This window comes from Theropithecus gelada, chromosome 3 (genome assembly GCF_003255815.1).
Source record: "Theropithecus gelada isolate Dixy chromosome 3, Tgel_1.0, whole genome shotgun sequence".
Lineage (NCBI taxonomy): Eukaryota > Metazoa > Chordata > Mammalia > Primates > Cercopithecidae > Theropithecus > Theropithecus gelada.
Genome location: NC_037670.1, coordinates 16,494,404 through 16,513,210, shown reverse-complemented (window position 1 = coordinate 16,513,210; position 18,807 = coordinate 16,494,404). Strand labels below are relative to the sequence as shown.

Sequence of the window (18,807 nt, the reverse complement as noted above, 5' to 3'; positions counted from 1 at the left end):
GGGTGAATTGATTCCTGTGTTGATGTGAACCGATGGGAACCTGGTTTGCTCTGAACTGTGTTCTGTATGATGCTGACGTAGCTGCTCCAGCTCTGTCTCCATTGGTGTTGGCACTGTAGGCCTTTCCCATCCTTTGCTTCCGGGCAGGAGAGTTGGGCCTTGCTTTGTTGTCTGTGCCTCCCACCTCCTCCCACCTGTCCCTTTGTTTTTTATTCTGCACAGTCTTGGGAGGCTCCATGGTGGGCTCTGAGGGCCTCGTGCAGGCTCCTGTCTGCTGGTGTGGTCTGGGCGCAGTCCTCGCTCTGCTCCTGGCTGCTGCCTGCCTTCTTTCTGGCGATGCTGTTTCTACGCTGGGCCTTCTGCAGCTTGAGAGTGCTGGTGGGAGGGGTGCAGCCTCTCCTCCAGCCCGCGGCTTTGCTGGCTGCCCTGAGCAAGCCTTTCTCTGCCTCCTTTCAGGGTGGCTGATTCTCATGTGGGTGTCCTTGGGTTTCAGGCATTTTCCTCCCTCAGGACAAGGCTGGGCCTCTCACTTATCCCTCGGGGCACTCCCCAAGAACAGGAGGGGTGAGCTCATGTGTGCAGAGGACTTTGGGGGACCCCCTGCCCACCTACGCTGGCCCCCCTCTCATGGTGTATTGCTGTTTTCTGTAGTCGGACACCTGGCCCTGGGGAGTCTCGTTGGGATGCGGTGGTCCCTCCAGCCTCAGTGGTCCGGGCGACACTGCACCCCTGTGTGCACAGTGCTCCCTCTTGCCTGTCTGCTCGCCTGGCCATGCTGTGCTGAGCTGAGGGACTCCAGAAGCCTGTACTGTTGCTTTTGTGTTTTGCTCATATTTTTAGATGTGGGGTGGCGGGGTCAGGGGTCATCAGCTGTGGCTCTGACCCTCCATCTCAGTCCAGAACTTGGCATGGCTCTAGTCCAGAACTAGGTCACAGGCAGTGATTCCGAATGTGCATTTCTTCCAGAAACTCCACTTGGAAATGTTGGCAGACCAGCCACGAACAACTAAATACCACAGTGTCATCCTGCAGAATAAAGAATCCCTAACGGATAAAGTCATCCTGGACGTGGGCTGTGGGACTGGGATCATCAGTCTCTTCTGTGCACACTATGCGCGGCCTAAAGCGGTGAGTGGGGTCTCGGACGCGTCCCAGGTGTTTGTGCCAAGGCTGGTGATGTCCGAGGTGGCCTCTGAGTGTGCTAACTCGTGACCCTGCGCTGTTGAGGGCTCACTGATGACTCCGTGGTGTTGGTGAGCATCCTTGCAAGTGTAGCTCAGGGTGGGTAAAACAGCAGTGTGTTGAGACTGCATGCTAGAGGCTGTGGCGCCCACGTAATGAGTCACAAACAGCACAGACAGGAATAGAGCAGAATAGAAAATATCCCATGAATTGCACAGGGCGGGGTATGTTCTGTGAGACATTTATTTCAGTTGAGTAGACAAACAGGTGCACCCACATGTCTGTGCTGGGCCTTGGGTATGGATGGTCCCACGGGGATGGGATGGGTGCACACGCTGGGCCCCCTCCCCACTCCTCTTGGGCCGTCTGTGCTGTGCTGAGCTGAGCCGAGCTGCAGCCTTGGAGACTCCTTACACAGTGGGTGGGGTCGCAGCACGGTGTCCACCCAAGTCCAGGCTCTGCAGGACCCAGGGCCCAGCACTTGGGCACTTCCCACCAGACCCTTCCCTGAGACCCTGGGTTTGAAACTGTCTCACAGGCCTCAGATGTGGCACAGACCAGCATTGTCACTTGGGTGCTCAGAACTTGCTGTGCTGGTCATGGATTAAGATTGCTGTGCGTGTGGCAGCCGACTCGGGCATGCGAGGCTTCCGCCCACTTGCAGCCCTGCGTCTGTGTCTTGTGCAGGAGGTGGGGGCAGTCAGGAGGGTTATAGAGGCGGCTCTTTTCTGGGTGTCCCTGGAGGGGCAGGTGTGGCCCAGCCCTCGCTCTCTCTGCTGTCTGGAATGCTGCTTCCCTCTTGTGTCATTGACCATTTCTCGTATGCTGGTTGTGACTCAGGAGAGTAGATGACGGGCCGTGTGCAGGCCGGGCGTGCACTGACGGTGCTTCTGCTGCTGCAGGTGTATGCGGTGGAGGCCAGTGAGATGGCACAGCACACGGGGCAGCTGGTCCTGCAGAATGGCTTTGCTGACATCATCACCGTGTTCCAACAGAAGGTGGAGGACGTGGTACTGCCCGAGAAGGTGGATGTGCTGGTGTCCGAGTGGATGGGGACCTGCCTGCTGGTGAGGGCGGGCGTGCGGGCAGCTGGGGGCCAGGGCTGGGGGGCTTCTGAGCACAGGCTTGGCTGGGCCAACCTCAGGATCTCAAGAGTCATGCATGATTCATTTTGATGTTTTCCCTATTGTGAGGTATAATTAATTTCTTGTGTGGACATTGGCTCAGTGTCTTGAATTTTCACCTGATTTAAAAAATGCCTTTATGAGAAATTTAAGTCAAAGTTCATGTAACATTTTCATGAGTGATTTACATGAACTGTGTTCTCGGGAATCTGTAAAAATCCTGTGCCTAACAGGTAAGGCTGTTTCTTTAACGCCAGTAGGGCCTTCGTCCCTGGCCAGGGTCTTCTCACCTTAGACTGGCCCCAGTGACGCTGTGAAGCCACTTGGGTATCTGTGGGGCCAGCATGTGCCTGGCCTGGCCTGGGTCGTTCACCCTGAGTTTCGCATGTGGGTGGAAGTGGACTGTTTTCTGGTTGCTTGCGAATATGCCCTGCACAAACACTGTCTGCTTGGAGGGAAAGTGACGGGAGTGTGGCTGGATGCTGTCTGCCCGGTGCTCTCCTCCTGGGCTCAGCATCCTGGAACACAGGACATCGGAGTGGAGCATCCCAACCTGAAACTGCGTCTCAGTGTAGAGACCCAGAAAGATGGGGTCTGGGTGAAGGAGTGTGAAATATGGCTGCTGCTTCTCCAGGAAACGGTTTCCCGTGGTAACAGATGACATTGGCTTTTAGTCCTGTTGAAATTTTGTTGTCAGAAGATAAATGTAAATAGACTCAATGTCCATGCTGTGACTTGGCTTGTTAATAACGTCTGTGGAGCCATAAGGTGACACACTAGAGAAACGGGCTCCACTCCCCATCCCTGCAGGGGCTTTCGCCTTTGCCCCTGAACAGCTGTGCCCATTCAGTAAGTGTCTGTTGACAGCTCGTGCCTGGCTACGGGGACAAAAAGAAGACAGAAGAGGAGTGAGGCTATGGTGAGGCCAGGGGTGTGTGGGCACTGATGTGGGGAAGCCTGGCTGCTGCAGTGTCCGGCTGTGCCCTGGGTTGGGTGAGAGGGACACAGGAGGGACACGGGGCAGAGGGAGGGGAGAGGAGTAGCCACTGTGTTCACCATGTTGCTGTGTTCCGGGGCTGCCCGGTGGCCGGATTGGCCAGACTGTGTTGCATCAGGGAGGCAGAGGCCAGATGTAGGGTACTGTGTGTCTGAGGACTTTGTGCCACATCCTGGACACCGAGGGGAGTGCCAGTGGTGTGTGTGAGTGATGGAGTAAGAGGTGGGCTGTGTTTTGGAGGCCCCTGGGTATGTGTGGCCGGGACTGGAGGCCAGGGACTGGCTGTGGTCTAGCCCCAGCATGCAGAGGCCTAGGACAGCCTGTGTGAGGGGAGGCCCCTCTGTGTGGGAGGTGCACAGACTTCCAGGACTGACTGTGGCTTTACTGTCAAGATGCAGGAGCCAGGGCTTGGCATGGCACAGGTGTGGAGATGCAGAGCAGGGCCAGCAGGCAGGATGTGCTGTTGGGGGCCTGGCGTGAGCAGGACGGTGCCTCCCAGCCCTGATCCGCAGGGAGTGGGCCACCAGGACGGGCTGGGGGCCAGGGTAGGGAGGACCTTGGGGAGGGTGAACATCTGTGTGGGTCTTGAACACAGGACGCCCATCCGATGTGCAGGGCCAGCTGTTGATTGGGCAGGGGGGACATGGCTGGGGTCTTGGTGGGCGTTGGCCTGGAGGGGCCACCCTGAGCAGGACTTTCGGAGGAATGCTGGGGCAAGTTCAGACAGGACCATGTGGTGTTTTTCTCCTGTGCAGGCAGTGCAGGGGGTGGGTGGAGCTTTGCAGGTGAGGGCTTGAGGCAGCTCCGACTTCAGACTCTCCCTGGGGGGATTGAGGGAGCACCACCATCATTCCTCAGCCCAAGGAGGCCCAGAACAGGGCAGATGGGGCTGCAAGAGTTCCTGTGGTGATAGTTATTGGGGTACAGGGTTGGGAGGCTCTGAGGGAGGGAGGGTGTGAATTTGGGAGTTGTTGATGCAGCTGCACCCACCTCCACTTTCCATCCCCAGGCTGCCCCTCTCCTGAGCTGCCGCATTCTTCCCTGCACCTGTGCGTCTGGCCCCCTTCGTGTCCTCATTGCCTGCTGTCTGCCTTTCCCCTGCACCTGTGCGTCTGGCCCCCTTCGCGTCCTCATTGCCTGCTGTCTGCCTGTTCTCAGAGCCCCTCAGCCCTCAGGCCTTCATCTCTAATGGTCCATCTTCCTACTTGGACGCTGACATGTAGTAAAAGTCCGAGACAGGGAAGAGTGCATGTGCGTTTACCTAGGAGGGGCAGCTTTCAGTCAGTGCAAGGGTATGTAGTTATTCAGAGATGGTGCTGGAACGATTGATTTGGAGAAAAGAGTCCCTTCTTCACACCATCTGCTAAAATAAACCTCAGATGGGCTCAAGAGTTAAATATTTAAGAAAAGGAGGAGACATAAAAAAATTGCTAAAAGTTTATCTGTTGTTAGGATGGGAAAGGTCTTTCTAAGATCCAAGTTCATAATGAAGCTGTCAAATAAAATATTTGACAAAAAATTCCCCTTCATACATTAGCACAGCTAAAAGTTATTAAATGGTAAATGAAACTAAAGAATTGCAGCTTGCGTGACATAAAGAGTTGCAATAAGAAAAACATAAAAAGATACCTCATGGAAGGTGAGCAGGGACTAGAAAGGCAGAGAAATGCCAGAGGCCAGAAGCGTGAACATTGTTTAATGTCACCAACAATTTAAAAGTAACCTTAATAGTTTTGACCTGGGAAGTTGGCTGAGCAGTCCTCTAATATCTGATGCTCCCCATGCTGAGGTTGTGGGGAAATGCATACTGCCGTACATTTTTTGTCAGTGTGAATTGATAAAGCCTTTTCAAGGAAAATAGGACAGAATAAGTCAAAGAGCATTACAGTTTTTTTGTTCTTCCATATTTATTATTCCAGACGCAGCAAAGTTCTGAAAGAGAGGCACGTAAAGATACCACAGGTTTCCTAGATTGTCAACAGACCATTTAATCGTTTTTGTTAACAAAGCAGGTGACAATGGAGCCCTAATTTGCGTGATCATTAGTTGTTACATGATCTTGCTTGTTCTCCGGAGGACACACTCAGCAGTCTCCCACTAGCCAGTGGCACTGTAGGTGCAGAGGCTGCCTCCTGGATTTCAGGACGCTTCACAGGGTCACTGAGGGTCTCCGTTACACATTTGGTAGAATTCAAAGACTGCCAGACTCAGCCTTACTGTTGTTAGTGTATTAGTGCTGTCATATGTGATGAGGACATACTATATTCCGTTATTCTGTTTAGCTCAAGGAAGAATAAAGAATTTGGACCAAAATTCCAACCACATTATGACCAATTTTCTAAGCAAAAGAAATGAAGTAACTGCTGAGGTTAACAAAGATGTAATAATTCTCTTCACACAGCCTTATACTGTTTTATGGACTGTATTATCACAAATGCTGAGCTTAAAAAAAATCTTTATAAGTCAGCTCATGAAAACAGCCACGTGGCCAATAAGAATTTAATTTCACACCAATAAAACTTTAGACTTTGGATTTATTTAGGGTTGTTTGCACATATTTATAGAATGTATAGTTTAGGTGATGGGACAGCTCCCCATCAGTAAGGCCCTGGCTGAAATGTATTTGCCTTATTTACACAACAAGAGGATTAGAGTAAACACGGCACTTTCCATTTGTGGCACTGAAGGACGATCTACACAGGGCACCCTGCAGAGGCCACAACCAAGGCCACCTGGCTTCCCAGTGGGACAGGCCCAAAGGAGGACTTCTGGCCCCTTTACTTGTCATTCATGTTTCATGCCTTGATGTTTCTTTTTGGTTGCATCCCTGGAGCTCATGTAGATGATTTTACTTTTCAGAGGTGCTAGTTCTGGTGCCCACCCACACACACACAAAACATCAACTCTTCTGGATTCCTTGGTTTTAGAGCTTGCCTCATGCAAAGTACAGAGACATCTTTTTCAGGAAACATTGCCACCACATGCTTGAAGGACCACTTATGGCTGCACCTGCATCTCCAACCAAGATCTCTTCACCTCCTTCTACAACAACGCACTTTGTCTGCACTGAGACAAAAAATAACAGCCTTTTTTCTTTTCTTGATTTTTTTTTTTTTGGGCCTGGAGCATTTCTGAACTTTCACGTCATAAAAAATGCAGCATAGTTAATTGGCAGCTAGCACTTGTGAAGGCACATTCACCTCAGGGGAGGAGGAAGGAGGAGGAGCTGGTGTGTGCTGAGATTGCAGAGTGTCCTCCTTCCCAGCAGCTGGACCCAGAGACCAGGCACCAAAAATTTTTTGATGAAATTATCCTAAGGAAATAATCAAATTTGTACAGAAATGTATGTTAAAAAATGTTTATGGCAGCACCATTTAAAGTGGGGAGAAAATGGAAACAATAGAATTGTAGCAATATGTATGATCATTAAAAATTATGTTTTAGAAAGATTTTTAACAAACTTTGGAAAAAGTTGGTGACATTTTGCTGGTTTTTAGAAAAGCACAAAAAAAAAAAAAAAAAAAAAAAGAAAAGCACAAAAAGTATGTACAGTATGATTCCAATTTTGTGTTTAAAAATTAGACATAGTGGTAACCTAGCTTCAATTCCAGGTAAGATGGAGAAGGCACACCCCTGTCATCTCTCCCACTGAGTGCAGTTATAAATCCTGGAGAACAGACAGGGAGAAACTATTTGAGGACTCTGGAACAAAGACATAGTAGCAGTTGATTGGTGAAGAAAACAAGAATTTGAAGTACAGTCAAGTATCTGTGGGCTCCATATCTGCAGATACAACCTACATGTATTGAAAATATCTGAAAATAAAAATAATAACACAACAATAAACATCAATACAAATAACAAACCAATACAGTAACTAACAGCTAGTTACATAACATTGACATTGTATTAGGTAGAAGTAATCTAGAGATGATTTAAAGTCTGTCGGAGGATGTGTGTAGCCTGTATATAAAAACCACATTATTTTATATGAGGGACTTGAGCATCCAAGGATTTGAGTATCTGCGGGGATCCTGGAACAAGTCCCCCATAGACACCAAGGAACAACTGTATTCCTGAAATACTCTTGAGTTATCATTTTCCCTCTTCTCCCTCTATGTACATACATAGAGTGTATGCACATAGAGTGAGAAGCAAAGAAGGTCCATGAAATGGACCAGTTCTTTTGAAAACTGCAAATTACCACAGTTCATCTAACATGAAATAGATAACCTGAATGGTCCAATAACTAGTAAAGATATTGAATTAATAGTTTAAAAACCCTCTGAAAGGTAACTCTCTAGCCTAAATGATTTCACTGGTGAATTCTGTCAACACATTTAATGAAGAAAAAGCTTCCAATTCTAAACAACTTCTTTCAGAAAAGAAGAGGGTACACTTCTTCACTCATTATATGAGGTAAGCGTTGCCCTAATATCAAAACCAAGGTTAACACAAAATGTGAAACCTACAGACCAATAACCTTCATGAACGTAAATGTAAAAATCCTCAAGAAAACATTAGCAAATTTAAACCAGCAGGATATAAAAGGAATAATAATACACCATAACAAAAAAGGAAACTATCCTTGGAATGCAAGGCTGGTTCAATATTTGAAAATCAATCAATGTAATCTACCATATTAACAGTCTGAAGAAGAAAAATCATGACTATATCAATTAATATAGAAAAAAATTGACAAAATTCAACATCAGTTCATGATAAAATACTTAGCAAACTAGAAATGGAAGGAAATTTAACATGACATAGGACATCTACAAAAAAACCTACAGAAAATCCTAAGGAATCTATGAGAAAACTTCCTAAAACTAGTAACAGAGTTTAACAAGATCACAGAGTGCAAGATCATCATACAGAAGTCATTTTTGTATCTTTGCAGTGTACAATTAGAAATTAAAGAATATCATTTACAGTAGCTTCAAAAATATGAAAGGCTTAGAAATCTAACAAAACATGATCTGGATGCCGAAAATGATGAGATGATAATGAAAGAAATCCCAGAAAACCTAAATAAATGGAGAGATAAGGCTCAACCTAGTAAAGATGTATGTTCTTCTTAAATTGATCTGTAGACTTAATAAAATTCCAATTAGAATCCAAGCAGGATTTGTTCTTATAGATAAGCTCATTATGAAATGTATATGGAATGTAAAGGAACTAGTGCTATGGTTTGTCCCCACCAAATCTTATGTTGAAATTTGATCCTCAGTGTGGTGGTGTTGGGAGATGGGGCCTAGTGGGAAGTGTTTGGGTCATGGGTGTGGATCCCTCATGAATAGATGAATGCCCTTCCTCATGGGTAAATAAGTGAGTTCTGGCTCTCTCAGGTCCCAACAAGAGCTGGTTGTGAAAAAGAGCCTGGCACCCCCACTTGCCTCTGCTCTCACCCTGTGGTCTCTGCATGTGCCAGCTTCCCTTTGCCTTCCTTCTGCTGTGAGGGGAAGCAGCCTGAAGCCCTCACTAGATGCCCAATCCTGAACTTTCCCAAACAGCAGAACCATGAGCCAGATAAACCTCATTTCTTTATAAATTACCCAGCCTCAGATATTCCTTTTTGGCAACACAAAAATGGACTAAGAGAACTAGAGTAGCTGATACAATTTTTAAAAAGAAGAGTAAAGTTGGAGGAACTACACTACTTGATTTTAAAGCTACAGTATTCAGGACAGTGTGGTATTGGTGAAGGGACAGACATGTAACTCAATGGAATGGAGAAGAAAAATAGATTTCTACAAATATGGTCAATTGATTTTTTAACAAAGGGACAAAAATCAATTTAATGGAGAAAAAGTATTTTCAGCAAATGTTACTGGAATAGTTGTCATCCATATGTAAAAAACAACACCTGAACCTCACACCTTATCCACAGCTGAACTTAAAATTGATCATAGATCTAAGTGTGTAAAATATAAAACTATAAAGCTTCTTGAAAAAAATCATAGAAAATCTTCATCACCTGGACTTGGGCAAAGAGCTTTTAGATATGACTCTAAAAGCATAATCCATAACAGAAAATGTTGATAAATTGAATTTCATCAAAACTAAAAACGACTGCTCTACAAAGGGATGATACTAAGAGAATAAAAAAGACAAGCTAAGATTAGGAGAAAATATTGCAAAGAATATATCCAGTGTATGTTCTGAATATACAGAGAAATCTCAAAACTCAACAGGAAGAAAACAAGCCAGTTGAAAATGGGCAAAAGACTTGAACAGACAGTTTGCCAAAGTGGATATACAGATATCAGATACACACATGAAAAGATGTTCAACATTGTTAGCCATCAGGGAAATACACATTAAAGCCACAGTGAGATATCACACCTACTGAAAAATGACTAAAAAAAAAAAAATCTGATAGTAATACCAAGTGCCATCGAGGATGAGGAACAGCTGAAAGTCGTGTATTGCTGGAGGGCTCATGCCACTGTGGAAACAGGTGAGTGCTTTCTTACAGAGTTGTATGTGCACTCACCTTATGCCCAGGAGTCCCTCTCCTGCGTATTCAACCCAGAGAAAGGCAAGCTGTGTTCACATAAAAACCTGTATGTGAATGATTATACTAGCTCTCTTTATAATTGCAAAAAAAACTAGAAACAACCCCAGTGTCCTTCATCAGGATAATCCTTAAGGATAAACTGGTGCATCCACACAGCGGAATACCACTGAGCAGTGAAGAGGAGCCAGTTATTGAAACAGGTAATTTGGAGGAACCCAAGAAACAGTACAGTGAGTGAAAGAAGCTTGCCTTGAAAGGTTATACACTGTCTGGTTCCATTTATACGACATTCTCAAAAAGACACAAGACCATAGGGATGGAGACCAGATTGGTGGCTTGAGAGGCTGGGGCGGGGGAGGGCATGACCACCAGAGGAAAGTGTGAAGAGTGTTTTGGGGTGGCAGAGCTGTGTGTATGCTGGCTGTGGTGGTGAGGACAAAATCCCCACAAGTGCTAGAGTTCGTAGACTGTACACCAAAACTCAGTTTCGCTATATAACTGAAAAAATGAGATTAAAAAATTAGATGTATATATTTTTTGTGTGCATGTGTAGAAAAATACTTGAAGGTAAGCTGCAGAGTGATAACAGTGGTTCCTTCTGGGTACTGGGTTAATATGTGATTTTTATTTTTGTTTGAGTCTTCATAATTTTTCTACATTTTCCATACAAAACATGTATTACTTCTATAATAAAACTGGCTTGAGATTATTTAAGGGAAGCAAAACACTTCTGTTGTTTCTCGTCAACTACAGGATGAAGTGCAGGCTCCCGGGTGGCTTGCAAGGGCCACAGGCCTTGGCCCCACCTCGCTGGTGCTCCCTCTACTCCTTTCTGTGTTAGAAGCAAGTTCTGGTTCCGACAGAAGGCCTGGCCTTTGAGGGTGCTGGGTCCCCAATTCCTCAGTCATAGATGTGATGTGCTTCCCTTGACTTGGGACCTTCTGAGGGATGCAAGGTGGACCAAAGGACCATGTGAATGGCCAGGGCATGCCTGCGTGGCTTTTGGTTTCTTAGGGAGTGATTTCAGTCTACTTAAAGGGCTGTGGAAATTTGGAGAGTACTACAGACCAAATATATTTTATGTAACAGTTGGGATCCTGCAACACTTCAGGGCTCTTTCAGAATCTGGTAGTTACGAACTCTTCAGTGACTGAGACGGGACAAGAGTGAAGATTTGTCCTTGCTTTTAGCTCCTCTCCAGTTCTTAGTTCTAATGGGAAATTATGTGACTTAAACCCAGGCTGTGAGATGCATCAGTGACCATTACATGTGGGCATAAAATAAACCCTCGAGATATTCTCTCGCATGGTACACTGGCCTAGGCAGGAATATTCTTGAGGCTAAAACTGTAGAACTCTTGGACTAGTGTTATTAAAATGGTGGTGAGAGTGCCTGTGCAGCCACAGGGCCTGTGATGTGTCTCCTGTGTGTCTTTCACTCCTATGCAGTTTGAGTTCATGATCGAGTCCATCCTGTATGCCCGGGATGCCTGGCTGAAGGAGGACGGGGTCATCTGGCCCACCATGGCCGCATTGCACCTTGTGCCCTGCAGTGCTGATAAGGACTATCGTAGCAAGGTGCTCTTCTGGGACAACGCGTACGAGTTCAACCTCAGCGCTCTCAAGTAAGTGTCCACAGCTAGGACTGGCACTGTCTTGTGGGGCCTCCTGGTCCACAGTCTGCAGGTGGGCCAAGGCCCTGGGAGATCACACACTATGGTCGGATAAATGAGGGTACCTGTGCACCCAGATAGGACAATCTGTTACAGCATTGGAGTAATTAAAACAGTATGGTGCTATAACAAGAAAAGACAGATGAGCAGAGCAGGGTAGAATGCAAGGAACAAAATTTTTTTCGTATGTGAAAAAGGTTGCATTACAATTAGGAGGGAGTGAGGGCCGAGTCAGCAAATTATTCTGGAGCAGTTGATTAGCTCTTGCTCTCTCACGCCATACGTGAAAACTTAATTCTGCATGGAATCAGCGTCAACGACAGACATCCATGGGGCCTGTGTGCACCATCTTAGGTGGAGAAATGAGCAGCAACAGTGGATGGAATGGACCCTGTGCTGGATAGAATCTGGCAGTCTGTGTGGTAGAAATCAGCAAAAACGCGACTGTGAAAGCAAACAAGTAATTAGAGAAATCATGTGCTGACAGGTCTTGGAATCAATTAGAAAGAGATGACTAGCCAGATGGAATTACAGCCCAATCACGTGAACAGGCAAACTACAAAAAATAAAATTACCAATAAATATATGAAAAATTATAATGTTGTTAGTAGTTAAAATGCAAATTAAAATACATGCTGTTTTCCCTACCCGACAAGCAAAGAGTAAATTAAAATAGTAGCCTGGGCTTGCCTGGCAGTGGCAGGGAGGTGTGGCTGCCGGGGCCTTAGAGGTTGGCCCACCTGAGGGCCGCCCACCCCAGTCACTGCCAGAGCCTCCCACCTGAGTGTTCCTCCCGGCACTGGAAGTCAGTGGCCATCCAGAGGAACGTGGTTGAATTGCTGTATATCCGTCTGGTGGAGCACTGCGGTACAGCTGCTGAAAAAGAAACCATAGGTTTTTAGGGATGTGTAATGATATTTAAAAAGGGTTTAAGAGACAGTAAAGCTTGGCAGAATAAACCATGTATACAGAATGGATGTTAGTTTGCATAAATAAATTTATATAAATATGTCTGGGGGATAAAAATAAATATCACAATGCTAAGACAAGCATATGGGGAATTTAAACTTTTCTTTGTACTTGTCCATTTTTTCCAATTTTTAAATTCGTAATTTTTTATCAGAAAAATAATCAGAAATATGTAAATATAGTGAAATCTTTATTAAAACATTCACTTTTATTTGCTATTTCAGAAGTTACTGCTTTGCTTATTTTTTAAAACATTTCTGTGGTAAATAATAGGTGACTTACTGACAAGCCCAGTGCAATCAGTGATGGGGGTTGGCAAACGGTGACACACAGGGGGCCATGTGGCATCTAGTGTCTGTTTCTGCGTTGAATTTGTGTAACAACAAAGGAAGTGTTTCTCCTGAAACTCGGACTCACTCAGGCCACCTCAGCTCTTCTAGTTCCTTAACGTTTATTATAGAGTAACCTACAGCAGGAATACCGCTTTCATTTACTGTTAATAGAAAATCCACAAAAGATATTTTGAAATCAAATAGATTCTAAAACTAGGCAAGACACGCTGCAACTCCCCTTGTCCTCTAGGTTATGAGGGGTGAGCGTTGGTTTCCATGTGCTCAGATCCCATGAATGAGACGTCACAGGGAAGTGCCCAGTGACTCGCAGGCTCCTGAATGCCTCCAGGTCAGGCTCGGGAAGGCTCTGGATGCCTGGGTAGGGTCTGGGTCCTCTCAGAGGGGGAGGCACCCAGGGCCTCTGGAGGCCTGAGGGCTGCTCTGGGGGTCCAGGGCCCCAGACGGTGGCTTAGCATCCTGGTGACACAGAAGAGAAAGCACTCACCGCGGTCCCACGTGTGTGTTTTGAAGCCTGAGATGTTTGCAATGACTCTCAACAGTTGCTTTGACCTTTTCCCCTAGATCTTTAGCAATTAAGGAGTTTTTTTCAAAGCCCAAGTATAACCACATTTTGAAACCAGAAGACTGTCTCTCTGAACCGTGCACTATATTGCAGTTGGACATGAGAACCGTGCAAATTTCTGATTTAGAGGTGAGAAAAAGATGAATTGTTCCTTACATTAGATAATCAGTGACCATGAAACAGACCAGATTATCATAAACCTTCAGTGAGCGCTGGGGGTGTGAGCAACTAATTATTTTATTATACAAATAAGTGAATTTATAAAACGTTTGCTACTGATTTTTTCCAGTCTTTTTTCTTCTTTACGTTCTATTTTGATTCATATTGTACATCATTTTCTTTGTAGATGTCTCTAGCGTCTTCATTTTAGATTTATGTTTAATATTCTCAGCATCTTCAAAATCAAATAAATTCTATTTCGTTTCATTATGGTATTTGCATTACAGTTTTTTTTCACGTGTTTTTAGCCACCCTTCATGACAGAATTGTTAAAGTTCCCTCCGCGAATCCCTGTGTGTGGCCGCGCGGGGGCGCTCGTGGGCTCTGGGCGGGTTCCCCGCGCCCCGCCCTGCCTGGCGCCCGGGTTGGCGCCGCGTCTGGAGATGGGGTGGGCGGCGCGGGCGCGGCTGTGGGTTTTAGTTGGTTCTGCGTGGAAACGCCCAGCCTGGAGCTCTCCGACGCCTTAGCCTGAAGAGCTGAGCGCCGAAAAGATTCCGCAGGAATCGGGGGCAGAAAACTGGGCGCAAGAAGCTCAGATTGCTTGACACGTTTCTGACTGAAGCGTCTGAACTCGTGATGCGGGTTTTGGGGGTGGTTTCCCAGGGCGGGGGCTTTTCTGCGGTTCCTGACGCGTTCGGCGTCTGCGCGGGGCGCGCGGAGGGGGCCGCCCCATCCCGGCCCTGCGGTGCCACGCGGTGCCCACGCGTGCCTTGTCGTCTGCTTGACCCAGACCCTGAGGGGCGAGCTGCGCTTCGACATCAGGAAGGCGGGGACCCTGCACGGCTTCACCGCCTGGTTTAGCGTCCACTTCCAGAGCCTGCAGGAGGGGCAGCCGCCGCAGGTGCTCAGCACCGGGCCCTTCCACCCGTGAGTGTGCGGGGCGGGCACGGGGTGCGGGGCGGGGGGCGCGGGGTGCGGGGTGGGGGGCGCGGAGGGCGGGGCGGGCACGGGGTACGGGGCGGGGGGCGCGGAGGGCGGGGCGGGCGCGGGGATGGGGCGCGCAGGAGGGGGCGGGACGCGGCGTGGCGGTCGTGGCGGGTGGGCCACGTGGGGTGGGGGCGGCGCGCGTGGGGGCGCAGGGTGGTGTAGACACCGCAGCCTGTGTGCCTCCTTCCGGGTCTCGCCCCCACTCTGGGCCCAGCCTGGGGCGTCCACCCCCACCCCCACCCCCAACAGCCCCAGCGGGAGGAGCTCCGTCTTCCCGCCCCCGAGGAGCACCCACGGCTAATTCATGGTCCGACCCAAAGCGCCTCCGCAGGACGCAGGGGTTCACCTGACGGTTTTGGAGGGTTTTGGAGGGACGGTTGTTTTTTGGGACACATTTCCCCTCCAGCATCCTGGACACGCGTGGCGGTGGAGCCGCCTTTGGGGCCCAGCAGGCCTTCCCTTTGGAACTGGGGTGGGGTTGGCTGCCCCGCGCTGGCACCTGCCCCGCCCTGGCACCTGCCCTGCTGACTCCCCAGCGTGATGGCCCCACGAGGGGACCCCGGCTCCAGGGAGGTCGCAGACGTGTGGAGTTGATGCCCTGGCCTGGCATGTGGTCCCCATCACAAGAGTCCTGTGGTAACCTCTCTAGTGCCGTCACCGAGTGGAGGTGGGCAGCTTGGAGGCTGGTTATACCCACCCACGAGTCTGGGGGCATGGAGGGAGCAGTGACCTGGGGCACAGGCTGGGGTGAGGGGTGTGACCAGAGTCAGGGAGAAACTGGAGACCTGAGGAGCCCCCCATTTCACTGCTGGCCCCACTGTGGACAGTGGGAGTTTGAGGGGCGACAGAGCCTGAAGAACTTAGAGATGTTTCCAGCGCAACCCAGTGCAGAATCCTAGCGTTTTACTATTTTCCCCCAAACGTGACAGTGGTCCTCACATTGTAGCCGTCACAGAAGCGACTCCTTGGACCTGATTCCATCCGTGTACACCACAGTTTAATGGCAGGAGCTAGATCACCAGCCTCTGCAGCTTAGGCGAGGGCACAGGAAGGGGGTGCCCAGCCGTCCTCCTGGCGGGCGGGGGAGTCAGACACCACACAGGACCTTTAGTGCAGCCGTGTGTCCCCTGAGCTTCCACATCCTCTGGGCCACCCAGGGTGAGCCGTCCACACCTCCAGGAATCTGAGTGGTCTCAGGAGCAGCCTTGTGTTTGGCATTGGCAGGATCTGTCTCACCAGCGTAACTTTGATCCCAGTGTATCCCATAGAGTCCCTTTAGATCACAGGGCTGGGGGTGTATCTGCCCCCTGAGTTAGCCTGAAAAGTCAAGCTTTGTGTCCCCAGGCCCTCAGGGTGGACTGCCAGCCATGTGGGTTCTGCTGAGGGTGAGAGCCAGTGCGAGCCTGAGTCAGCGCCCCAGGGGCCACGTGGAGACTGCCCTCGCCCAGCCTCCAGGTCACACACACCCCTGTCTTGCAGCATCAGTGCTCCGAGGGCCATGTGGAGACTGCCCTCGCCCACCCTCCAGGTCACACACACCCCCCTGTCTTGCAGCCTCACACACTGGAAGCAGACGCTGTTTATGATGGACGACCCAGTCCCTGTCCATACTGGAGACGTGGTCACAGGTTCAGTTGTGTTGCAGAGAAACCCAGTGTGGAGAAGGCACATGTCGGTGGCTCTGAGCTGGGCTGTCACTTCCAGGCAAGACCCCACATCTCAAAAAGTAAGATACGTATTTGTAAGATTCTGTCCTGTGGGTGCCGGTCCTCAGGGAGACAGGCCTGGGTGGTGGTAGTGATGGCAGATGCTGGCCCACGCTGGGGCCCACGCGTTTTGCGCACGAGTGATTTAATACACAGAAAGTGCATGCTGTTACTGGCTTCATTTCCCATCTGACAGCACAGGAAGTGGAGGGCTCTGGCAGGGAAGTCATTTCCTCAGGTGACACGGTAAGTGAGGGAGAGCAGAGACCCACATCAGCCTGAGGCCCCTCGTGCCATGTCCAGAGGGGTCCCCAGATGGGCAGAAGCCTGAGCTGTGCCTCGGCGCTCCCTTTACACAGGCCTCTGTGGCTTCCCAGGCAGCAGTTCATCTAGGTGTGTTGTCCGTGATGTGTGTTCTGACTGGCAGCCTTTGGGTCCGTGCATGAATTCATGTGTAGCTCGCCCAGCTCACTTGGGCTTCCTGTCTCAGAGGCTGCTGAAAATGGAATGTTCTTCTTTGGACTCAGGATTAATGTGGCAAAGAAAATAAAAATAAATGGTTTTCCTTCATTTTTTATATTTGTTTTGTGCTTTGCTTTGTGATAATTTTTTGTTAAAAGTTTGTCATTTAAGAAAATTCTGCACCTGAATATTGCTCTCTTGTCCAATATCAAACCATTAGGAAATGTAGTGTGTTAATCAAATGATTTATTATCTGACTGACCTGTTGTCATTTATCTGTTTCAGGTTGGAGAAAAAGTGTTCCCAATCTGGAGATGACAGTTGAGGCTTTATTTGGAAAGCAGTGTGCATATCCTGAGGGGTGACGAACACAAGCAACCCAAGATGCACCTGGCTGCTGCACACTCCTGCGAAGTCGGTGACCGTTCACGCCACACTGACCCCTCCCCAGCCTGGCAGGTGACGTCAGGGCCCTTCACAGACAAACACGCTTGGGCTCGGCAGGAGCTGCCGTGGCCACCCCCGCTGCCCAGTGTCTGCCCTCTAGAAGTAGGCTGTGTTTCTAGGTGTTCACCCGTGGTGTCCACAGTGCTGACCCGTGGCTAGGTCAGAGCTCCATGTTCCTAAGCTAGGTCTAGGTCCACACTCCTAGAACGCCCGCATATCAGCCTGTGTACCCTGTGACAGTGACTGTTCCCGCCTCCTGTGTTAGTGGTGCCCTTACTGCCATCGCTCATCCAGTCGTGTGGGGTGTAGGATTGCACAGGGCTGTGCCAGTGCCGTGTAGGGAACACCGCCCTGGCTCAGCACGGGAGCTGAGGTGGCGATGCACGCGATGGGACTCTGCATGGGATAGTTTTGTAGACGTCTTCCAAATAAATTATGTGTTGGCGCATTGCACATGCTCAATAAATATTTTTAAATGAGTGAATGTCATTGTGTATCCTGTTTTACGCATATATGTTATTTTTTGTAATTACAGGATCATACTATATACATTGCTTTGTAACCTTTTCTCAGTATTGTGGAAAAAGACTTCCATATCAGTAGATACAATTTTTTTTGTGTTTTGATTTTTATCAAATTTTATTGAAATATAGGCTGAGTGCAGTGGCTCACCTCTGTAATCCCAACATTTTGAGAGGTTAAGGTGGGATGCTTCCTTGAGCTCAGGAGTTCAAGACCACCCTGGGCAACATAGTGAGATCCCATCTCTACAAAATACAAAAATTAGCTGGGCGTGGTAGCATGTGCTTGTAGTCCCAGCTACTCGGGAGGCTGAGGTGGGAGGATCACTTGAGCCTAGGTGGTTGAGGCTGCAGTGATCTAGGATTGTACTGCTGTACTCCAGCCTGGGTGACAGAGCAAGACCCTGTCTCAAAACCCAAAAAACAAAACTGAAATATCAAATATATATTGAAAACAGCGCTGGTCGTGGGTACCTAGATGATGGCATTTTATAAAGTGGATGCACAACCAGCATCCAGTCCAGGACACGCTACTGACTCCCCGATTCCCCTTCCGCTCAGTGCCCACCCTCTCGAGGGTGGCGTCCTGACTTGTAACTGTCGATTACTCTTGCCTGAATGGAATTGTACACGTGTTCTTTTGCGTCTGCCGTCTCTAATTAAACATTGTGAGACTCATCTATGAGTTTCAGACAGTGTGGTTGTGGCTTACTTTTTCACTGTGGCATAAGTATTCAACTGCATGAGTAGACCACAGTTTGTGAGTCTTATTTCACATGGTGTCCTTTTGGGTTGTTGCCAGGGTTTAGCTGTTACGATTACTGAGACTGTGGACATTTCCGTGTATGTGTTTTGGTGCATGTATGGACACATTTCTGTTGGATGTACACTGTATACCGGCTTTTCAAGTCAAGGAATCTGACATCGCTGCCAGCTGTGCATGAGAGCTGGCATCCTCATCAACACCCAGTGTTGTGTTTTGCATTTTACCTGCTCTGGTGGGCGTGTGGACTTGGTATATATTTCACTGATGACTAATCCAGCTTTGTAGATTTGCTGCTCATTTGGATATCCTGTTTTTGACGTGCTTGTTTAAGTCTTTGGCCCATTTTACTATTAGGGTTTTTTTTTTTTTCTAGTTCTAAT

General features: G+C 48.4%; 1 protein-coding gene across 9 annotated transcripts in view; it reads left to right on the top strand.

Moving 5' to 3' along the window:
- PRMT2 (protein arginine methyltransferase 2) overlaps nucleotides 1–17,629 on the top strand; it is a 31,608-nt gene extending 13,979 nt beyond the window's left edge. For 2 of the 9 annotated variants that reach the window (XM_025378166.1, XM_025378168.1), the window contains 7 exons: nucleotides 967–1,128; nucleotides 2,085–2,249; nucleotides 11,272–11,447; nucleotides 13,379–13,508; nucleotides 14,329–14,465; nucleotides 16,080–16,251; nucleotides 16,979–17,629. In XM_025378166.1, coding sequence (XP_025233951.1) covers nucleotides 967–1,128; nucleotides 2,085–2,249; nucleotides 11,272–11,447; nucleotides 13,379–13,508; nucleotides 14,329–14,465; nucleotides 16,080–16,251; nucleotides 16,979–17,011 — 975 coding nt within the window. In that variant the 3' untranslated portion in view covers nucleotides 17,012–17,629. Of the gene's footprint in view, nucleotides 1–966; nucleotides 1,129–2,084; nucleotides 2,404–11,271; nucleotides 11,448–13,378; nucleotides 13,509–14,328; nucleotides 14,466–16,079; nucleotides 16,252–16,978 lie in introns of those variants that run through there. The other 7 variants (XM_025378169.1, XM_025378165.1, XM_025378170.1 and 4 more) reach the window with 6 other exon arrangements.
- Nucleotides 17,630–18,807: the final 1,178 nt, after the last annotated feature.